Source organism: Sapajus apella, unplaced genomic scaffold (assembly GCF_009761245.1).
Source record: "Sapajus apella isolate SASKATOON/1434 unplaced genomic scaffold, GSC_monkey_1.0 scaffold25, whole genome shotgun sequence".
Lineage (NCBI taxonomy): Eukaryota > Metazoa > Chordata > Mammalia > Primates > Cebidae > Sapajus > Sapajus apella.
In genome coordinates this window covers 12,603,315-12,622,056 of record NW_022436965.1, presented here as the reverse complement: position 1 = coordinate 12,622,056, position 18,742 = coordinate 12,603,315, and the positions used below count along the sequence as shown (strand labels likewise).

General features: G+C 45.0%; 1 protein-coding gene across 2 annotated transcripts in view; it reads right to left on the bottom strand.

Annotated features, from left to right (window-relative positions):
- Nucleotides 1-18,742, bottom strand: part of LOC116560101 (protein transport protein Sec16B) — a 41,615-nt gene that overhangs the window by 13,144 nt on the left and 9,729 nt on the right. For both annotated transcript variants that reach the window (XM_032291311.1, XM_032291312.1), the window contains exons 9-16: nt 17,493-17,628; nt 16,784-17,014; nt 12,641-12,738; nt 10,157-10,238; nt 6,277-6,394; nt 4,968-5,079; nt 3,254-3,359; nt 550-690 (exon numbers count right to left, since the gene is read on the bottom strand). In XM_032291311.1, coding sequence (XP_032147202.1) covers nt 550-690; nt 3,254-3,359; nt 4,968-5,079; nt 6,277-6,394; nt 10,157-10,238; nt 12,641-12,738; nt 16,784-17,014; nt 17,493-17,628 — 1,024 coding nt within the window. The remainder of the gene's footprint in view (nt 1-549; nt 691-3,253; nt 3,360-4,967; nt 5,080-6,276; nt 6,395-10,156; nt 10,239-12,640; nt 12,739-16,783; nt 17,015-17,492; nt 17,629-18,742) is intronic.

Below are 18,742 nucleotides of genomic sequence, written 5' to 3'. Positions count from 1 at the left end.
AAAAATGTAAGGGCAGGCTGCTTTTTCACTCCCTAGCTAGTGGGTTTTTCTTCAACTAATTGAAACAACTATTTGTCTGATGGTTGTTTTCTTCCCTGGGAACTAAAGGTTGGTATGTTTCTGTTTTCTATTTTAAACGTATCTCACATGTGATAAAATATTCCACGCATTTAAAAGCATTTTAATAAGGATCGTTTCCTCTTTTAATCACTAAAATATATTTTCTAAGCCCAGGTCTTATAATTAGAATGGTTCAATGTAGCATGTAGTTTTACCGTACCAGAAAAACAGGCGCAAGAATGAATTTCTCGAGTAGCACACACATGGCTTCCAGTCTGCAATCCCACCACCGCCCGCCCAGAGAGCCTCCTTCTCTGTGTGGCCTCTGCTTATCGCACCTGGGCATGCATACATGGTCAAAGCCGGCCGTGGGCTCTGATTTTACGGCATGTTCAAAGAAGATGAAATGTAGAGTCTAAGCTGCTCTCCAATGGCTTTCTCTGAATAGTGAAGATAAAACAACTGCACAGAACCCTTTGAGAGGCTCACCTTGATGAGTTCCACTAATAGCACAGGGTGGCTGCTCTCTCCCTGGCTCAAGACAGCTGCACCAATGGCTTCGCAGTAATGCAAGGCCTGGGACACGAGGCCATAATCTGCCAGACGGGAAGCGTAAAGGAGCTTATACACCTGTGAAGAGAAAAGAGTCAGCGACTAGTCCACCCAGGCAGGGAGGGAAAGAGAGAGAAATGTAGATAAGACTTCTTGGAAGTCAGCTGACTGCCTGTTTACACTAACTCTGGCATCCACATATCAAAAGGCTTGTGCCATTTGGAGCATTTTATCTGTGCATGGGCACAACTCCAAAGCCAGCCTGCAGTCCCGGCATTACAGAGAAAAGGACAGGAGTCCCATCCGCTCAACCTTGCTAGGTCCTGGTCACCATGTAAAGTGCACTGGAGTTCTTGTTTATTGGGTAGCCCACATCTCCAGAAAGCCTGATGTACAGGCACAGGACCAGGCACAAGAGGGACATTAAAAGTAGCAAAAACAGGCTCCCACCGTGGCTCACACCTGTAGTCCCAGCACTTGGGAGGCCAAGGAGGTTGGATCACTTGAGGTCAGGAGTTCGAGACCAGCCCAGCCAACATGACGAAACCCTGTCTCTACTAAAAATATAAAAATTAGCTGGGCATGTTTGTGCATGCCTGTAGTCCCAGCTACTCCAGAGGCTGAGGTAGGAGAATCTCTTGAACCCAGGAGGCAGAGGTTGCAGTGAGCCGAGATTGCACCACTGCCCTCCAGCCTGGGTGACAGGTGAGACTCCATCTCAAAAAAAAAGTAGCAGCAAAAATAGACCCTAGTGCAAAGGGCATAAAGCTAATGGAGAGTACTGAGAAAAGTAAGCTCTTGTGGAAGCATGAGTGGCAGGGCAGGATCAAGCATGAGGACTTTGGTATCAGACAGACCCAAGTTCAAATCCAAGCTCCATGCTAAGTGGGAAACATTGGGCTAGTCACCTCATGTCTGTGCCTCAGCTTCCTGTCTACGACATGGAAATACTAACACTACCTATGCCCTTGATTGTTATGAAGACTCAGTGAAATAATTCAGGTGAAGTACAGAGAACAAACAGCGTGCAAGAGATGTGAGCTGATAGCACGTAACACCTCTGGGCCTCTGTTTTCTCTTTGGTAAAAGAGGGTTAATCAGGCTGACCTCACAGGATTCTAAATAATACACAAGCAGTGTAAATGCCACAATGCCGGGCACATAGACACATTCAGTAAAACTAGTTAATCTCATTACTATCAGCCCGAAGCAGCACCAAAATAGCCAAGCGCTGGGATGAATAAAGAAGGGAAAGGAAAAGAGACCAAAGAGCCAGTCAGGGACCTACACAGAGGAGCTCACTGAGCAAGCTTTTGCTGGAAAAGGTGGGTCTTTGGCAAAGCCCTTAAAGAAGAGAAGATGCTATAGGACAAATGCCTAATGCACGTGGGTTTAAAACCTAGATGATAGATTAATAGGTGCAGCAAACCACCATGGCACACGTACACCTGTGTAACAAACCTGCACATTCTGCACATGTGTCCTGGAACTTACAGTCAAAAGAAGAAGAAGACACAATGCTAACTGGCCCATTTCTCTATGACACAGGAATTCCCTTTCAAGGCTTTGTGCTGTGTGTGCATGTTGTTGTAATTATTGTTGTTGCTGCCGCTGTGTGCACCCTCCACACCAAGCACTGAAGGAGAAACGAGGAATTGCTGGAAAAGGTCTCTGCCTAAAGAAGATAATTAAGGCAGGAAGATAAGGTACCTGTGCATGAAAGGCAAGAAAACGCAAGACAGCGAGAGCTCAGCGTCAGTGGGGTGCCCTGGATTCAGCCGTGGGAGCCACACTGTGCCCCCCATGACCTCAACGCTGAGAGCAGTTGCTGTGTGCCAGGCGCTGTTCTCATGCATTAGAGAAACTAGCTCAATTTCATGCCAGCTCCATTACAAGGCACCACTCTCGTCCCCTTTTATAGCTGAGACCACTGAGGGCTGCCATCTCAGTCACACTTGTGAGCGTGGCCCGGGGAGCCTGCATGGAGGAAGGGATGGTGCCGGACATAGGAGCTCACGGAGCATTTAGACAGAGGAGGACACGATGCCAGCACTGGTCTTTACGAAGGTGACAACGGCATCATATAGCGACACTGGGAAGAGAGGGCAGAAGCCGCAGTGTGGACACCACCCACACAGCTGAAGCCCTGGGAAGGGCGAAGAAGGGTGAGGGCCAGGGCTGAGCAGAGAGGGATGTCCAGAGGTAGAGGACAGAGAAGTTCAAAAGAGGCCGAGAAGGAGCGGGAAGCAGAGGGAGGGTGAGCAGCCACGGGGCTGGGCCTGCCCTCCCACTCCCTCCGGCAGAACAGCTGCAGAGGCTGAGAAGAAGGGATTGCTGTCTGGAGAGACGGGGCGAGGGAGCTGACAGCGGGAGTGAGGTGCGGGCCGGAGCGGCAGGCAGGACTTCCAGATGTCGGCGGTGAGGCAGGAGCCTCCAGCAGAGAGGCCTCTGCAAGGTTTTGCCTTCATGTTAGAAAACGCAGAGCTTTAGGGGACATAAAAAGAAATCCTACACCCTCCCACGCTTAGGCTAATGAGGAAAAGTTCAGTAGATAACTTAGCCCCAGGTACTAAGTGCCAAAAAGCAAAGCTGGAAATACAGCTGCCTGACACAGTGACGGTGGCCTCATCTGGGCTGTTACCTGGAGAGAAGGGATGAAGGATTTGGGACGGCCCAGCATCTGACAGTACTCGAAGATCTCTGTCCTCTGGATCGCCTCAGTTGTCGCAAATTTCAAAAACTCTTGACTAAAACCAGGGAATAACAATAAAAGAGATTGAGGAGTGGGGGCCGTGGGAGTTAAATCCTAGTGGATAGCCAAACACCAGCTGCAGCCTTTCATGGGAGAGTTTCCATCCTGGGCTGATCCCTGTGGTGGCTTCGAGAGAAGAAAGAGACTCTGGGCTCCCAGAGTGAGTGTTCCTCTTCCTCTCCCTCCGTGAGGCTGACAAAGGAACAAAACAGAACTCAGCAGGAGAGGAGGCGCTAGGAGGCAGAGGCTGTGGGAAAGGGTGCTGCCTGCCTTCTAGGGTAACTCAGCAAGGCAGGCTACTTGAAGGGCACTGGGCCCTCCTCTTCAACACACAAAGAGCTGACCCCCATGCCCATAAAGCCTGTCATGCATCTGTGAAGGGCACCCCTAGTTTGAGCAAATTCACACAAAAGAGGGGAGCACTGAGACCAAAAGGCATGGCAGAGCAGGCGAGCACAGCTGAGCCAGAAATCAAACCACCGTCCGTACACTGGATATTCATTCCACCAGTGAGGATGAGGACGGAGTGAATGTGATCTGCTCGGGGTAGGTGGTGGGGGACACAAAAGTCTCGTATGACCCAAAATCTCTCTCATCAACAGCTTGCCATGGTGTTCAAAATCACCAGGTTATTCCTGGGGGCTGAGCAGGAGAATCGCTTGAACCCGGGAGGTGGAGAATCTTGAGTCAAGATGGCACCACTGCACTCCAGCCTAGGGACAGAGCGAGACTCCATCCCAAAAAAAAAAAAAAAAAAAAAAAAAGGCGGTGGGGAGTGGCTTTGCAGCCTGACTGCCTGGATTCTGAGTCCAACTCAGCCACACCCTAGCTGTACCATCTTAGACGGGTTATTTCACCTCCCTGTGCCTTGGTCTTCCTCCTCCATAAGTGAAGATCACTTCTTCATAGGGTAAATATGTAACAATTAAAGGAAATAGTGCAAAGAAAACGCCTGACACAACGTAAGAGCTTAGTGAATCTTAACTCTTATGGGGAGGGGATGGAGAGATACAGAACAGGGAGGACCGCTGGGGAGCAAATCGTGCGGTCCCTGCATTCATTCATTCGCTGTGAGAGCTGATCCAGGGCGTCCTGTGGGAAAAGCCTGATGCTATGGCCACAGAGAATGTCACCAGAGGGACTCTAAGTCCTTACCCATAGCTATTTGTAGGGACGCTAGGGCCCCAAAGAGAGACTAAACATGAACTTCTCCCACTCTCCAGTTTTGCCCGGGGTGGGCTCTCAGAACAGGCCCAGGGCTTCCACACATAAAACATTAGTTTTTTTTTTTTTTAAAGGAACAAAGTCAGCTTGTGGAGCCATGATGCCACCCAGTGGGCAAAGGGCACAATACAACACAAAGGCAACAGCCCACTTCTTTTCAGAGCAGGACCTGGGGCCTGAGGCCCCTGCTGATGCTGTAATGTGGGGCCCACCGGGCATCTCCTTGCACAGACCTGCACAGATAACAATCCCAGATAAGGGGGCCAGCGGTAGCTGAAATTCACATGAGAAAATGAAAAACGCATCCATAAAACCCAACCTGGGCTAAAACAATCCCATGGAAAACGTCCTTCCCATTTCCTTCACCCAGGTCACACACCTGTGGCTGCTGCCCAGCAAGACCAGATGGTCAGTCTTCACGGTGTAGTGGCCGAAGGGCACGTGAGCCACGAGGTAGCAGAAGTGAGCTGCCTCCACAAGCCCCTTCCCAGCTGCCGGAGGAAGAGAACAAGACCCAGTCACGGAGCACACCCGTGTGGGGACGCCTCTTCTGGGTGGATAGGAGAGAGATGCAAGAGTGGCCTCGGGGGTCCGAGGGGAGACACCATGGGGGTATAAATGAATGAGCCTTTCATAGCGTGAGTCACAGGCCCCCACACCCCACTCCTTCTCCCGCCAGCCCGTTGGGCCTCAGATGTTACATTTCTCTGCAGCCAGGATAAGGCACGATTTCCCCTTCTCCCTAAAGGATTTTTGATGAGGAATTCTCTAAACATTTTAGTCTTTCCTGAGGGTGAAAAATGAAATGCCTGCACCTGAGTGAGGAAGGCGCCTACTGGGAGTGGCCGTTCTAAAACTAGGCTTCCTGGGGCACCGTTGCTTTCCCTGCTAAAGTCAAACATAAAAATCACATTCATTACTGACACATTCCCAGTTTTGAAATGTTCCCCCATATGTTCTCCATTGCCTCAAAATTGAGTTAATTCAACTAGATACAATACCTAGCACAGTGCCTGGCCCCCAAGAAGAGCTCAACAAACATTAGCTCCCTTCCACTCAGGGTACTGCATGGCCTCCATCTGACTTGGCACAGCCTTACCCATAGCTATTTAACAGAGCAATATTTTTAAAAACCCCATGGGGGAGCACCATGGTTTCTAGATGCTCTGCTTCCTGGCTAAATTTGAGAATCGCTGATCTGAAACATTCAATAGCCCCTAAGTGTTTATAAGGCCACATTCACAGAGAGATGATGGAAAGCAAGACTACAGGGTTACGCAGGGTGGTTCAGGCAAAAAAGAATTTTCTATCTGATTGAACTGGGTCACTGAGAGATTTACAGCAACAGGAGGCAAGGTGCCCCATGTGTTAACTCCATCCACAGGGAATCTGACCCAGGGCTAGAAGATCAGCTGCCGAGAGGAGACTCCCAACGCAGCAAAACACCAAGTCTCAGGGGCCAGGCCTGCATTCACTCACAGCAGAAATTTGGCAAAACAGAGAGGCAAGAAGGACACGTGTTTCCCTGGAGTTTCTTTCCCCAAAACATGGAGGCTCCTGGGTCCAGGAAAAGCCTGGGGCATAGACTCTGGCACTACCCAGAATCTGAGACTCTAAGGGCAGGATATTTAAAGCTGGCCTGGGTACCCTCCAGAGGAGAGTAGAGGGACAGTGCTGGTGTCACTTACCCAGGGTGTCCCCCATGGTGACAATTGCACGCTGATACAGCTCTGGGTCCCCAGCCTGATTTGACAGAATCACAGCCAAATGAGGCCTCCAGTCTCCCCACTGCTTTTCTCCACAACACTGAAAGGCGGCAGAAAAATAACTTAAATGTACAATCATTTAGGAATCGCCAAAATGTACATAAAGACGGAGGTTGTCTATTTCCTAGTTCAGAAATGGTCAGAGAATGCCCACTCTACCACCTGCAAGGCTGCCATTCATTGATTCAGAGCTCTCATCTTTAACAAAGCAAAACTTTCAGCAGAACACAGATACATATACATGCATACATACATACATTCGCAAGGATATTGGAAAATGGATAAATAAAATGACATTGCTCACTTAATATTTTTCACATTTCTCCCCAGTGCCTGGCCCTCAAGTAGCTAGAGACAAAACTCAGAAAAACCCTGATGCTTCAGTGGAAGAAGGAAGATCAAATATCCTTGGCTTATAAGTAGAAGAGGCCACGGCCTGTCACAGAAGTCAGGGGAACACAGGCCTGCTTAATGTCTTACTAAATGACTTATGTTTTCTGGCTTTAGAAAGCCCATTCACACACATCCTCTTATTTAATCTTCAAAGCAGCCCTATGAAGTCTAGTTCCTATTGCCACTTTAGGAATAAGAAAATCAAGCCAAGAGGCCCAACTAGGACAGTGCAGAGGCAGCAGAATTCCACCAGGGGGCAACAGAGAGTAGGCAGCGTGGTGGAAATGTACAAAGCCCTGCAAAAAACGGTGTTTTCCCTACCATCCCTCCCTAAGGCTGTTCTACTAAATGAAGAAGAATTTCAAGGCAGAAAATATCAATAAAGAAACAATATAATGTAATGGAAACAACAGGCCCCAACTCGAGTCTTGTATCTTACTAGCTTACTTACCTTGAGCAAGTTTCTTAATGTCTTTGAACCTTTCACTTTCTCATCCCTAAAACGGAGATCATAATTTCTACCTAACAGGGTTATTGTTGGTAATAAAATAAGATAGTTGTGTAAAGCACATTGCATGGTGCTTCACATTTTGTTTGCATTTAATCAATTACATGTAGATATAAATACAGACACACATGCACACACACAGTTGGAAGCTCAGCCGAGGAAAGAGATGATCTGCACACCCATCTACCTTCCAATAATAACTAAGATTTGGAGGTTAAAATTACTTGGTCTTTGTAATTATCCTGGGAAATAAAAGATGCTTTATCCAGCTCAATTTGACACTCAATCCTTGTTGATCTGGTCAATGCAGTGTGAAGAGGATGATGACAATGACGGTGATGATAAATCACAATAGCAATAGCAGTTCTCATGTGTCACATCGAACCATGAGCCACATCCTGTGCTAAGCATTTCTCCTACTAACAATCACATGTGCTAAGTACTATTATGACCCACATTTTAACATGTAAGCCAAGCTCCTTCTTGATGGATCTACAGAAACCAGCAAAAGAGAAGGAAATCCCTGGCTAAACACACACAGAAAAACACACACAAAGAAAAACTTAGAGGTCATTATTCTGTCTCCTCATTGGTGATTTGAAAAAGATCACTATAAAAGATCAATGGGGAGGTGGAGGGGATGCAGAGGAGAGAGAGAAAGAAAGAGAGAGAGAGAGCGCGCACCAAAATTCAATGGGCCAAGCATGGTGGTTGATATGTTCAGACGTTTTCTCTCCTTTAACTTTCACAATAACTATTGGTTAGGCACCAAAGTCCCCATAAAGATGCAAAACTGAGGCTCTGTGAGATTAAGAAAGAAAGCCAAGTTCGCTGGCAGACAGGCATACAGAGTCTAGGTTAAACTTGTGTGAAACCCGCACAAGTCATGCTGTCCAGTTGCTGTAATTTTCCACCACCCCACCCATCACATGGAACTGAAGTCCAGCCCTTTAGTAAATGCTAAAATGCTGGGAAACTCCCTAAGATCAAATACGGCATTGGCACATCACCTCTGGCTCCTCCGTTTGCTCATCTAAAAATAGGGGAAATTGAGCTAACTCTACTATTACAAAAAACCCAATGCACCATAGCTAATGATGTCATTTCCTGCATTTAGTGCTTCGTGACGTGACGCCATTCCATTGTGGAGCACAGGCCATTCTGCTGAATTGTGAGGCACACTCTGAGCTACAAAGCAGCCAGTTGATTTGATGATGGGGCATGAAAATCATTTCCCTTTTCCAGGAATTAGCCACAAGCAATAAGAAGGGCCAAAAAAGGGAAAATGTGAGGTCAATTCTTATTAAAACCAGTATTCACCAGAAACCCAAGCCTCAAGATCCGAGAGGAAGCTGCCAAGAGTAATGGAGATGGGACAGAGGTGCCTCCACGGGGAAGCTGAGAGGACACAAGGGGGAGAGGACCCCACAGCTCTCCCCACTGGCTGCAGGGCAAAGGCACACATGGAAAACTGTGGGTCCTGTAGAAAATGCCGGATGGCCTGGAATATGGCCTGGTCCGTCCTCTGTACAAACCTAATAAAAAGAACTGGAAATACATATCCAGGGAAGATTCAACTCCTTTAAAGGCACGTACTATGAGTAAACAAGCACAGATTGTGTGTAAATACACCGTAAGACAGAAGGAGGAAGGTAACGTGAGAAACAGAGGGAGCGAGAACATTCACCACAAAAATGTCACCATGAAACAAATGAAAAATTGTCACCAAACATTTTGTCATGAATTTAAGTAAAATAATGAAACAATTGCTTATATGAAGCAAGAGCATAGATCTGAGTTATAAGAGCTCAGGAAATAGATGGTGGATAACAGGAGATGAATGGAATGTGCAGAGCTCAGGAAAAAATAGGGGGAAATTGAAGAAATAAAAACAGAAACACAAGGGCATGAAAGCAAGAGATACTGGCAAAAACACAGTAAGTGACAGAGGATGGAAAAAAAGGAGGGAAGAAAGGAGGGAATGAAGGGGGGAGGGAGAGAGGGAGGGAGGAAGGAAGGAAGGAGAAGGAAGGAGAAGAGAAGGGAAGAGGGGAGGGAGGGAGGGAAAGCAAAAGGAAAAAAGAATAGAAATTATTAAATAAAAAATTCTAGGTATAATTCATATGTGTATAATATGTGAAATATGTGTACCTGGAATTCCTGAAAAGGAAACCAATATAATGGAACAAAACAAATATTGAATGACATAATCCAAGAAAATGTTCCTGAGCTCTAACATATGAACGTACATATTAAAAGGGCATGCTATATATGCCCCAAGAAGAAACGATTCTGTCAACACCAGGACATCATCTAGCAAAGTGACTGGCCGTCAAAGGTAAAGAAGGAATACACTGGGGCCAAAAGATCAAGTCTCCTGTGATGGGAAAACTACCAAGCTGGCCTCAGACTCTCAGCCACATCAACTCTAGACAGTTGAGATCAAGTATGTCCAGCTCTGAAGTGCCAGCGTGCAGTGGTGGGAAGCATTCCTCCAGAACTGCCAGGGGAAGCCTGCAGAACAAGCACAGGTCCTTTTGCCATTCACAGCACAGCAGGCAGCTTTGACATTTTGGGAAGATCGAGGTCTTCAGAGTCAGACAGACCCAGACAGATCCTGACCCCACTACTCACTATCTCTGATCTTGGGTAATTTTACACCTCTGCAGCTCAATTTCCACATCTGCAAAGCAGAGAGAATAACTCCTACCTCAATGCATTAAACCAAATAAGACGCATCAAAGCACTTAGCACAGGGCCTGGTACATGATAAGTGATTAACGAACTATTAATATTATCATCACGTTTCTTCCTGAAAGTCATCGCTGCGTTCCTGAGCAGTCCCCATCCCCTCAAGCCCTTGGGATGCCAGGGCAGTAAAGGAATCCTGTCATGGGGTACCGTGGCTGCCTGTGGAATCCTCCCCGACATGAGCTGGAAGAGGGTCTGCAGTGGGTCGTTGAGCGCCAGCGTGCTGGTGAAGCTGTGGGAAGAAGGACGGTCAGTGAGGACCCCGCCCAGAAAACCTCTCGACTCATTGCCCCTGAGGCTCAGGGCCTCGCAGAATTCTATTAGATTTTGGCAGCTTCTTTAGGCACGTGAGCATCTCCTTGCTTTCTGCTGTGCCTCTGTCACATCCTTTGGGAAGAGATGACAAGGTCTGCACTCTCCCGCACACCCCAGCGAGATCTCATTGTTGGGGGGATTTTCTGCACCTTGGTCTTGATGGCCTAACTCTGGAATAACCATTTCCGTAGGCCTTCTTCCATCACTGAGATGACCCACTGACATCTCAAAGGCCCCTGGAGAGCTGCAGCAGTGTATCCGGAAGCTCTTCTCCATGGGCCCCCCATTCCCAGCCACCCCAATCTCCCACTCCCTGCAGCCCTCCTCCGCGCCAAGCCCACAGCGCTCAGTGCCGTTTTTCTGGCTCATCAAGAGCCTGGGTCTGTAGTGCTTTTGCTCACAAGCACTAAATAGCCATTTTCAGTAACCAAAGAGGCGTGGAACAGGGGCCAGAAATGATCCTGCTGATGACAAACCATGGGATATGCTTAACAAGGATATAATAAGCTCTACAGCTGATTTGAGACTTAAGCTTACTCAGTGAGAGGTATTTTTCACAGTTCACTGGACTCCATCAAAAATCAATGGCCCAAGGCAAAAAAATCTGTAACAGAGATGTATGCTACAATGTGGTGCTGTGGGATGTTCCTTTTCAAAGCCCGAAGGAAAATCATACTCAGAACACCATCCTTTATTTAACAGCACCCTTGCCACAGGAGCTCCGAGCATGTATCATAATACAACTTCTGTGTTCCTCACCATTGCAGTCTCAGAAGATAATAAAGTGCACCACGGTGTCACCAGTCTGCAGGAAGACTGAGGAGTGCAGTCATCATGAGACTCAACCGAGGCCGTCATTCAGAATGGGCCCCCATGGTGATACAGCCATTAGGCCCCCCAACTGACCTTAATGTGGAAGTATCTTTTTTTTTTTTTTTAAGTACAACTCTTGCTCTTGTTGCCCAGGCTGGAGTGCAATGATGTGATCTCTGCTCACTGGAATCTCCACCTCCCGGGTTCAAGCAATGCTCCTGCCTCAGCCTCCTGACTGGCTGGGATTATAGGCGCCCACCACCACACCCAGCTGCTATTTGTATTTTTAGTAGAGATGAGGTTACACCATCTTGGCCAGGCTGGTCTCGGACTCCTGACCTCAGGTGATCCGCCTGCCTCGGCCTCCCAAAGTGCTGGGATTACAGGCATGAGCCACCGTACCTGGCAGAAGTGTCATCTTCTAATTCAACCTCTGCCCAACAGGATTTATGGCCAATTCAAATATAAACGAAGCTGAGAGGGTAGCTTCACAGCTTTAACCAGCGCTAGAAGCTAAACACTTTGAGCTGCATCTTTCTTGTTGTCTGACCCAAGTCTGCCCCTTACAGGAGGGCCTCTCACCCCACCCACCATATGCTAGGAGGAGCCTGAAGGACGCATTCAGAAACCCTTCTCCATCCAGCACCCCTAGACCCGCCACCTTCATTTGATCCTGGCTCTTTTGCTCTGTTCACTCTGTTTCATGTCCTTGTTCCAAACTCCTGGCTACGGACCCTTGCTTCCATCCCTAGCTCGTCCTAGTTTGGGCATTTTTCCTGGTCCACGCTGGCAGCCAGATCACAGTGTGCTGGCGTCATTTCTGACTAAGCACACCCCTTCAGTCTCAACACCTCCCACTGCTGACAATGCAGACTTCTGGATCTAATTGTCAGTCCTATAACTCCTTTTCCCACCACAGCTCATGACCCTGCTACCTACACCCCTACCCTACTCTCAGTGTCCAGAACTTCATCCCAAGAATAAGCAGTAGGAACTGCTTACATCAAAGACCCTTAGTCTCAAGGCTCTATCAGGTAAACGGGAGTGATCACCTACCCCTCATTATCAGAACGAGCTACAAGCCCCCCAACACGAGAGAAGGCTACTGCAATGTAAAAACCGACTTAATTTTTATGGGAGCCACAGTGGCTAGGCCTGTTGTCCTGGCGCTTGAGGAGGTGAGGCTATGTGTTCAAGGCCAGCCTGGGCAGCATAAAAACTCCTCATCCATTTAAGAAAAAAAAAAAAAAAAAACCTACTTAATTTTTGGAAACTCTGACCCAGGCCAATTTTGCTAAAACTTTTTATTTAATTTAGCAGGTAGAAAGAATGTATCTGTGTCTAAAACAGAGAAATGCTGTGTCCAGCTCAGAAGAGAGAACATGGAAAGATCCCTGGAGTGTAAGGCTCGTCAATGCATCTGGCATTTCTCCACAACCTCATCTTCCACCTTCGGTGAGGAGGCCTCTCTGCCCCACTGGTCTCTTTTGTTAAGTCCCGACTCACCCACTCATGACCCAGCTGTAGGTCCTTGGGTCCATCTTGCTGGACAGGAACAAGGCGTGACCCCACAAGTGGTTCTTCATGGCCCACTCCAAGGCTTCCTGAAAACCAAAACATCACATTCAAGAGTGCCTTTCCCACCTTCCACTGATGACAAGCCCTGTTACGCACTGCTGCCTCCTGAGCAGTTGAGGCTGGGCTTCCAGAAAACCCTTAGCGCCTCACACGGGAACGTGGACAGCCAGGAAGTTGATGATGTCGCCTTCACCAGCCTTCACCTTATCAACACCCACTGTGTTATTTCATCAGCTTCCCCTCAGACATGGTTGCTGGTTAGCCTCATCTATTTAGCAAAAGTTTCATAGCACTTGAATATCATGACTACAGTAAATACCAACGTATAGTATACTTGAAAAATACTAAAAGAAGAGATTTTAAGTGTTCTCATTAGAAAAAAACATGATAAATATGTGAGGTAATATATATGTTAACTAGCTCCATTTAGACATTCCACAGTGTGTGTGTGTGTGTGTGTGTGTGTGTGTGTGTGTCTGTGTTTATATATATAGAGAGAGAATATACGGTATATTCATAGGAATATATGGTATATTCATATACTATAAATATATACAGTTTCCGTCAATAAAAAATAAAAGCAAAGATACAAAAAACAAGAAATTAAATATTTAAATGTAAAAATTAATACCAAAAGTACTTCAACTTCATTTTTATGAATTAATTTTGAAGTAGGAAAAGCCTTTCTAACTATGACCCCCAGAAACTTAATGATTTTACACAGAAAGCCCTAAAAACATAAAGAGCTCCAACAAATCAATGAGTGAGGATCAAAGATTCAATAGAAAAATGCAGAAAATCTATGACATATTCACAGATTAAAAAATATTCAACTTCATTGAATTCATTTCAAATTGCATTGGATTGAATTGAACATATTCATTTCAATAGGAAATTCAGGCCTAGCAACGTGGCTCACACCGGTAATCCCCACACTTTGGGAGGTGGAGGCTCACTGGGGCCCAGGAGTTTGAGACCAGCACTGGCAACACAGCAAGACCCCATATCTATAAAACATTTTAAATTAGCCAATAATTTTTTATTTTGAGACAGTTTCTCTCTGTCGCACAGGTTGGAGTACCGTGCCATGATCTCGGCTCACTGCAACCTCCACTTCCCAGGTTCAAGCGATTCTCGCTCCTCACCCTCCCAAGTAACCGGTACTATAGGCTATGCCACCATGTCTGGCTAATTTTTGTATTTTTTGTAGAGAAAGGGTTTCTCCATGTCGTCCAGGCTGGTCTCAAACTCCTGGCCTCAAGTGATCTGCCCAGCTTGGCCTCCCAAAGTGCTGGAATTATAGGTGTGAGCCGCCATGCTCAGCCTTTATTCACTTCTCAGATTCGCACTTATCAAAGAGCTTGAAACACACTGTGGTGCGAATGTAGGAAAATAGCCACTTTTTTTTGCATTGCTGGTAGAGTGAATTGGCATAACCTCTAAAAGGCAATGTGTCAATAACTATCAAAATTACAAATCATATCCTTTGACCCAACGCTTCTTCCTCTAGAAATTTATCTTACATATATTCTCTCATACTGGACAAAATGACAGTGGTTATTCATTACAACATTGTAATTGCAAAAGATTGGAAGTACTCTTAATGTCAAGCTATAGGGGGTTTAGTTAAATTAATTATAATTTATCAGTAGAAGACTATGCCAACATAAGAAATAATGAGAAAGGTATTTACAAAGGCTATAGAGCAGAGGTCAGCAAAACAGAGCCTACAGGCCAAGCCAGCACACTGCCTATTTTGGTACAGCCCATAGCCTCACAGTAGTTTTTACCTTTTTAAGTGATTGGAAAAAATAAAAAAATAAAAATTTCATTATGCAATAAAGTTATATGGTAATTCAAATTTCTATGACCATAAATGAATTTATGGAAACATGGCCATACCCGTTCATTTATGTATTTTCTGTGGCTGCTTTCACACTATAAGGGCAGAGCTCAGTAGTTGTAATAGAGACTCTGGCCTGCAAAATGTAAAATGCTTACATTGTACAGTTTTTACATCTGTCCACTTACAGAAAATGTTTGGCAACCCTAATAGTGTTTTCTGAGACATTTTGTAAAATGAAAAAGGGAAGGTACAGAAATGGTATATACTATGCTAATTTAAAGGAAGAGAAAATAACAATATATGCATGAAATTTCTCTGGATATTTCAGAAAGAGAAATTGGGTGACTGGGGCAGGTGGCAGCATCATTTCCCAATTATATCTTTTTTATACATTTTAATTTTTAAATTAAATTGATTCAAATTTATTTTAATCATCTATCCAAATACTTAAATTTATATGAATTTTGTAAAGTATAATCTCAACTTCAAAATTAAGCTAGAAATCAATCTCCATCTGTTTAAAGTACGGACAGTCCCTTCTTATGAGTTTTTGACTTTACAGTGGTGTGAAATCAATACACATTTGGTAGAAGCTGTACTTCAAGTGCCCAGACAACCATTCTGGTTTTCACTTTCAATAACATATTCGATAAATCACATGAGGTATTTAGCACCTATTATTAAACAGGCTCTGGGTTAGATGATTTTGTAGGTTAAGGTAAATGTTCTGAGCACTTTTAATGTAGGCTAGGCTAAGTTATGATGTTGGGTTAGTTGTATCAAATGCATTTTCAACTTATGATATTTTATATTTAATGATAGGTTTATTGGGACATAAACATTGCAGTCAAGGAGCATATGTATTTAATATTAATAGGCAAGCCTTAGATATAACAGCAGGGATATTTGTAAACAAATTTCCTAGAAATTAATTTGGTGTATATATAAAAAACCTTTTAAAACTGCATACCCTTTATATAACCAATAATTCCACTTCTAGGAATATGTACTAAAAAATTTAAAAGATTAGGAAAGACTTATGTAACAAGATGTACAAATGGTGTAATTTATAATGGTTGACAAAATTGTAAACAGCCTAAATATTCAATAATAGTAGAATAGCCAAATAAAATATGATACATTAATATGATGCAATATTGTATAACTATTTTTTAAATGGTGCTATTGGAGCATATTTAATGCCATATCGTCTTAAGTTTAAGAAAAGAAATATGGCCGGGCGCCATGGCTCATGCCTGTAATCCCAGCACTTTGGGAGACCGAGGCAGGCAGAACACAAGGTCAGGATTTTGAGACCAGCCTAGCCAATATGGCGAAACCCCGTCTCTACTAAAAATACAAAAATTAACCAGGAGTGGTGGTAAGCACCTAGGAATCAGTTGAACCCAAGAGGTAGAGGTTGCAGTAAGCAGAGATTGCACCACTGCACTCCAGCCTGGGTGACAAAGCGAGACTGTCTCAAAAAAATTTAAAAAGAAGAAGAGAAATAAACAATTATATATGCCATTTTATTTTCTTTTTACTATATATGCATGGAAAAATGCTGGAAGTAAATATATCAAAATGTTAACAGGTATTACCTTTTTTCTTTTTAGTTTTTTCATTTTTAATTTTTATGGGTACATAGTAGGTGTATATATTATGGATTAAAAAGATGAGATATTTGGGTACAGGCATATAATGTATAATAATCACATCGCAGAAAATTGTGTATCCATCCCCTCAAGCATCTATCCTTTGTGTCACAAACAATCCAGTTATGCTCTTTTAGTTATTTTTAAATGTACAATCAAATTATTATTGACTATAGTTCCCCTGTTGTGCTATCAAATACTAGGTCTTATTCATTCTAACTATTTTTTTGCACCCATTACCCCTCCCCTCCTCCCTCACCCACCCCTACTGCCCTTCCCAGCTTCTAATAACCACCCTTCTACTCTATCTCCATGAGTTCCATTGTTTTGATTTTTAGATCCCACAAATAAGTGATAACATGTGAGGTTTGTCTTTCTGTACCTGGCTTATTTTACTTAATATTTCATTGTCTTTTAATGGTAGGGCTATGGGTGTTTTTATTTTCTTTGTTGTGTCTTTCTGAACTTCTCGCATCCTCCCTGAAATGAGTACATACTATTCACATAATTGGAAAAGGGGTGAGTGGCGGAGAGGGATGGTGATTGCTTTTGGGGGAAGCGCATACTTGCCTTCTTCCTTCCAAAGTAGAGCAGTCTAGTGAATTTCTCCACAATCTGTGCAGGTGTCTCCACACTTGGGGGGATCTCTCCAGTGAGCAGGTTCGGGGTCCCAGAGCTCAGCACTGGCCAGTCCTCATCGGTCAGTCTGATGAGGTTGGCCACAGGGGGCTGCCGTTTGTACTTCTCCAGCTTCTTGCAGTCTTGCATTAGCAGCTCAGCGATGTCAGACCCCACCATGGACTGTAGGGCAAAGAGGATCATCAGGGGAGAATCCTATGAGTCCTCAAGCTGGCAGCTCCAGCTGGAGACGGAAGGCACCAGAGCCTGCCTTCTTCAAAAAGAGGCCAATTATGCAATCATAAGGCAGTCCTTTCTTGGATTGCTATATTTCAAACTTCAGCATCATTATCATGGTTGTTTTCTGCCTGTCAGGAGCTACGAACCTTACCAGGAACAATCACAATTTCACAGGTATATTATTTGGCTGGTGCAATAACCCAGAAACTGTGTAATATTCCCAGACCAAGGAAGAAGATCATCAGGGGAAAGATTTGCGTTAGCAAACTGGCATCGACATTTGAGCAATTTTTTCCCTTGGGGCAATTTGTGGCTTCTTTCATACTGCTTTTCATAATCATGCCATAAACAGAATCTTATCTATCCCAAGAAAACTCAAATTTCAGCCTGCACCTGCTCTCCCACCAAAACAGTAACTCACCCCATTCTGGCGACAGAGGAGAACCAAGAGTTGCCACAGTAGAGCTGAGTCTCTGCTCCCCAGCATCTCGGATCTGCAGCTCTGGGCTGCTTTCTGCTGGCAAAACGTCATAATATCCACCTTATGTACATCTTCCCTACAAGGAAAAATTTAGGGAGCGAAGAGTGAGCAGGCAGATAGTTCCCTGTTTCGGACAGCAGGCTCCTCCTAAGCGTGCAGGTGCCGGCTGGGCTGTGGTTGAGATGGAAGTCTGACAAGCCAGGGCTAAGGTAATGAGCCTGTACCTATAGGATAGTTATTTTCTTATAGAACAGGAGGAAATTTCAGAGATTCTCTCATGCACTCAGCGTCCCCCCCGCCCCCATTTTACAGATGAAGAAGCAGAGGCTCAGAGACCTGAAGTGACTGCACAGGATAGCAAGTAAAAGCAGACTCAGAAGTCAGACAATGCTGGGTCTAAATCTGGGTCTGCTCCTTCTCTGTTTAGACAAGTTTCTTACCTCCTCTGAGCCTCAGCTCTGTCCCCTAACATAGGGACAGTAGAAGAACCTACCTCCATACAAAAAGGAATTAGAAAATCGTGGGGCATATATTAAGGAATCAGTATGATTGGCAGTATGATTTGCTCAAGATCATCCAATAACGGCAAGAGCCAAGTTAGGCTTAGTACCCCCGTATCTGAACACCCGACTTGCTTTTTTGCCCTATATCTGTACACCTGTGTGTAAGAAACAGAGACAACACTCATTTTTTCTTGGAGGAACTGTCAAATACCATATGGGGAATATTTTTGCATAGTAGTGATGATACTTTCTATGTGAGATTAGTCTCAAGCATAATCTCACTTGAGACTCACAGGCAAGCCTTGGATAGGAAGAGCAGGTGTTACACCACTTCTCAGGGGAAAAGCTAAGGTTCAGAGAGGGCTAGTTGACCTGTCCACCATGGGACTCTGAGTCAGTAGGATGCCCTGAGCCTGAGACCCAGGTGGGCTGTCACCCAGCAATGACTCTCTCCTCAACAAAGATGTCCAAGTTACATTTATCAGAAATACGAGACATTTAAAAGCAGTCCTGGCTCAGTACGGCAGAGGGCTCACTTGCACACTGTTCTGTAACTTGAACACTGCCAATCTTATTTCCTTCTCCAGGAAAAAGCCACTGTGACAAGAATTGTTTCTGCTATGATCCACTTGTCAGTGACTTCCCAGGCTATGCTCCACTTTTCTGCTAACATCTATCAGCACATGG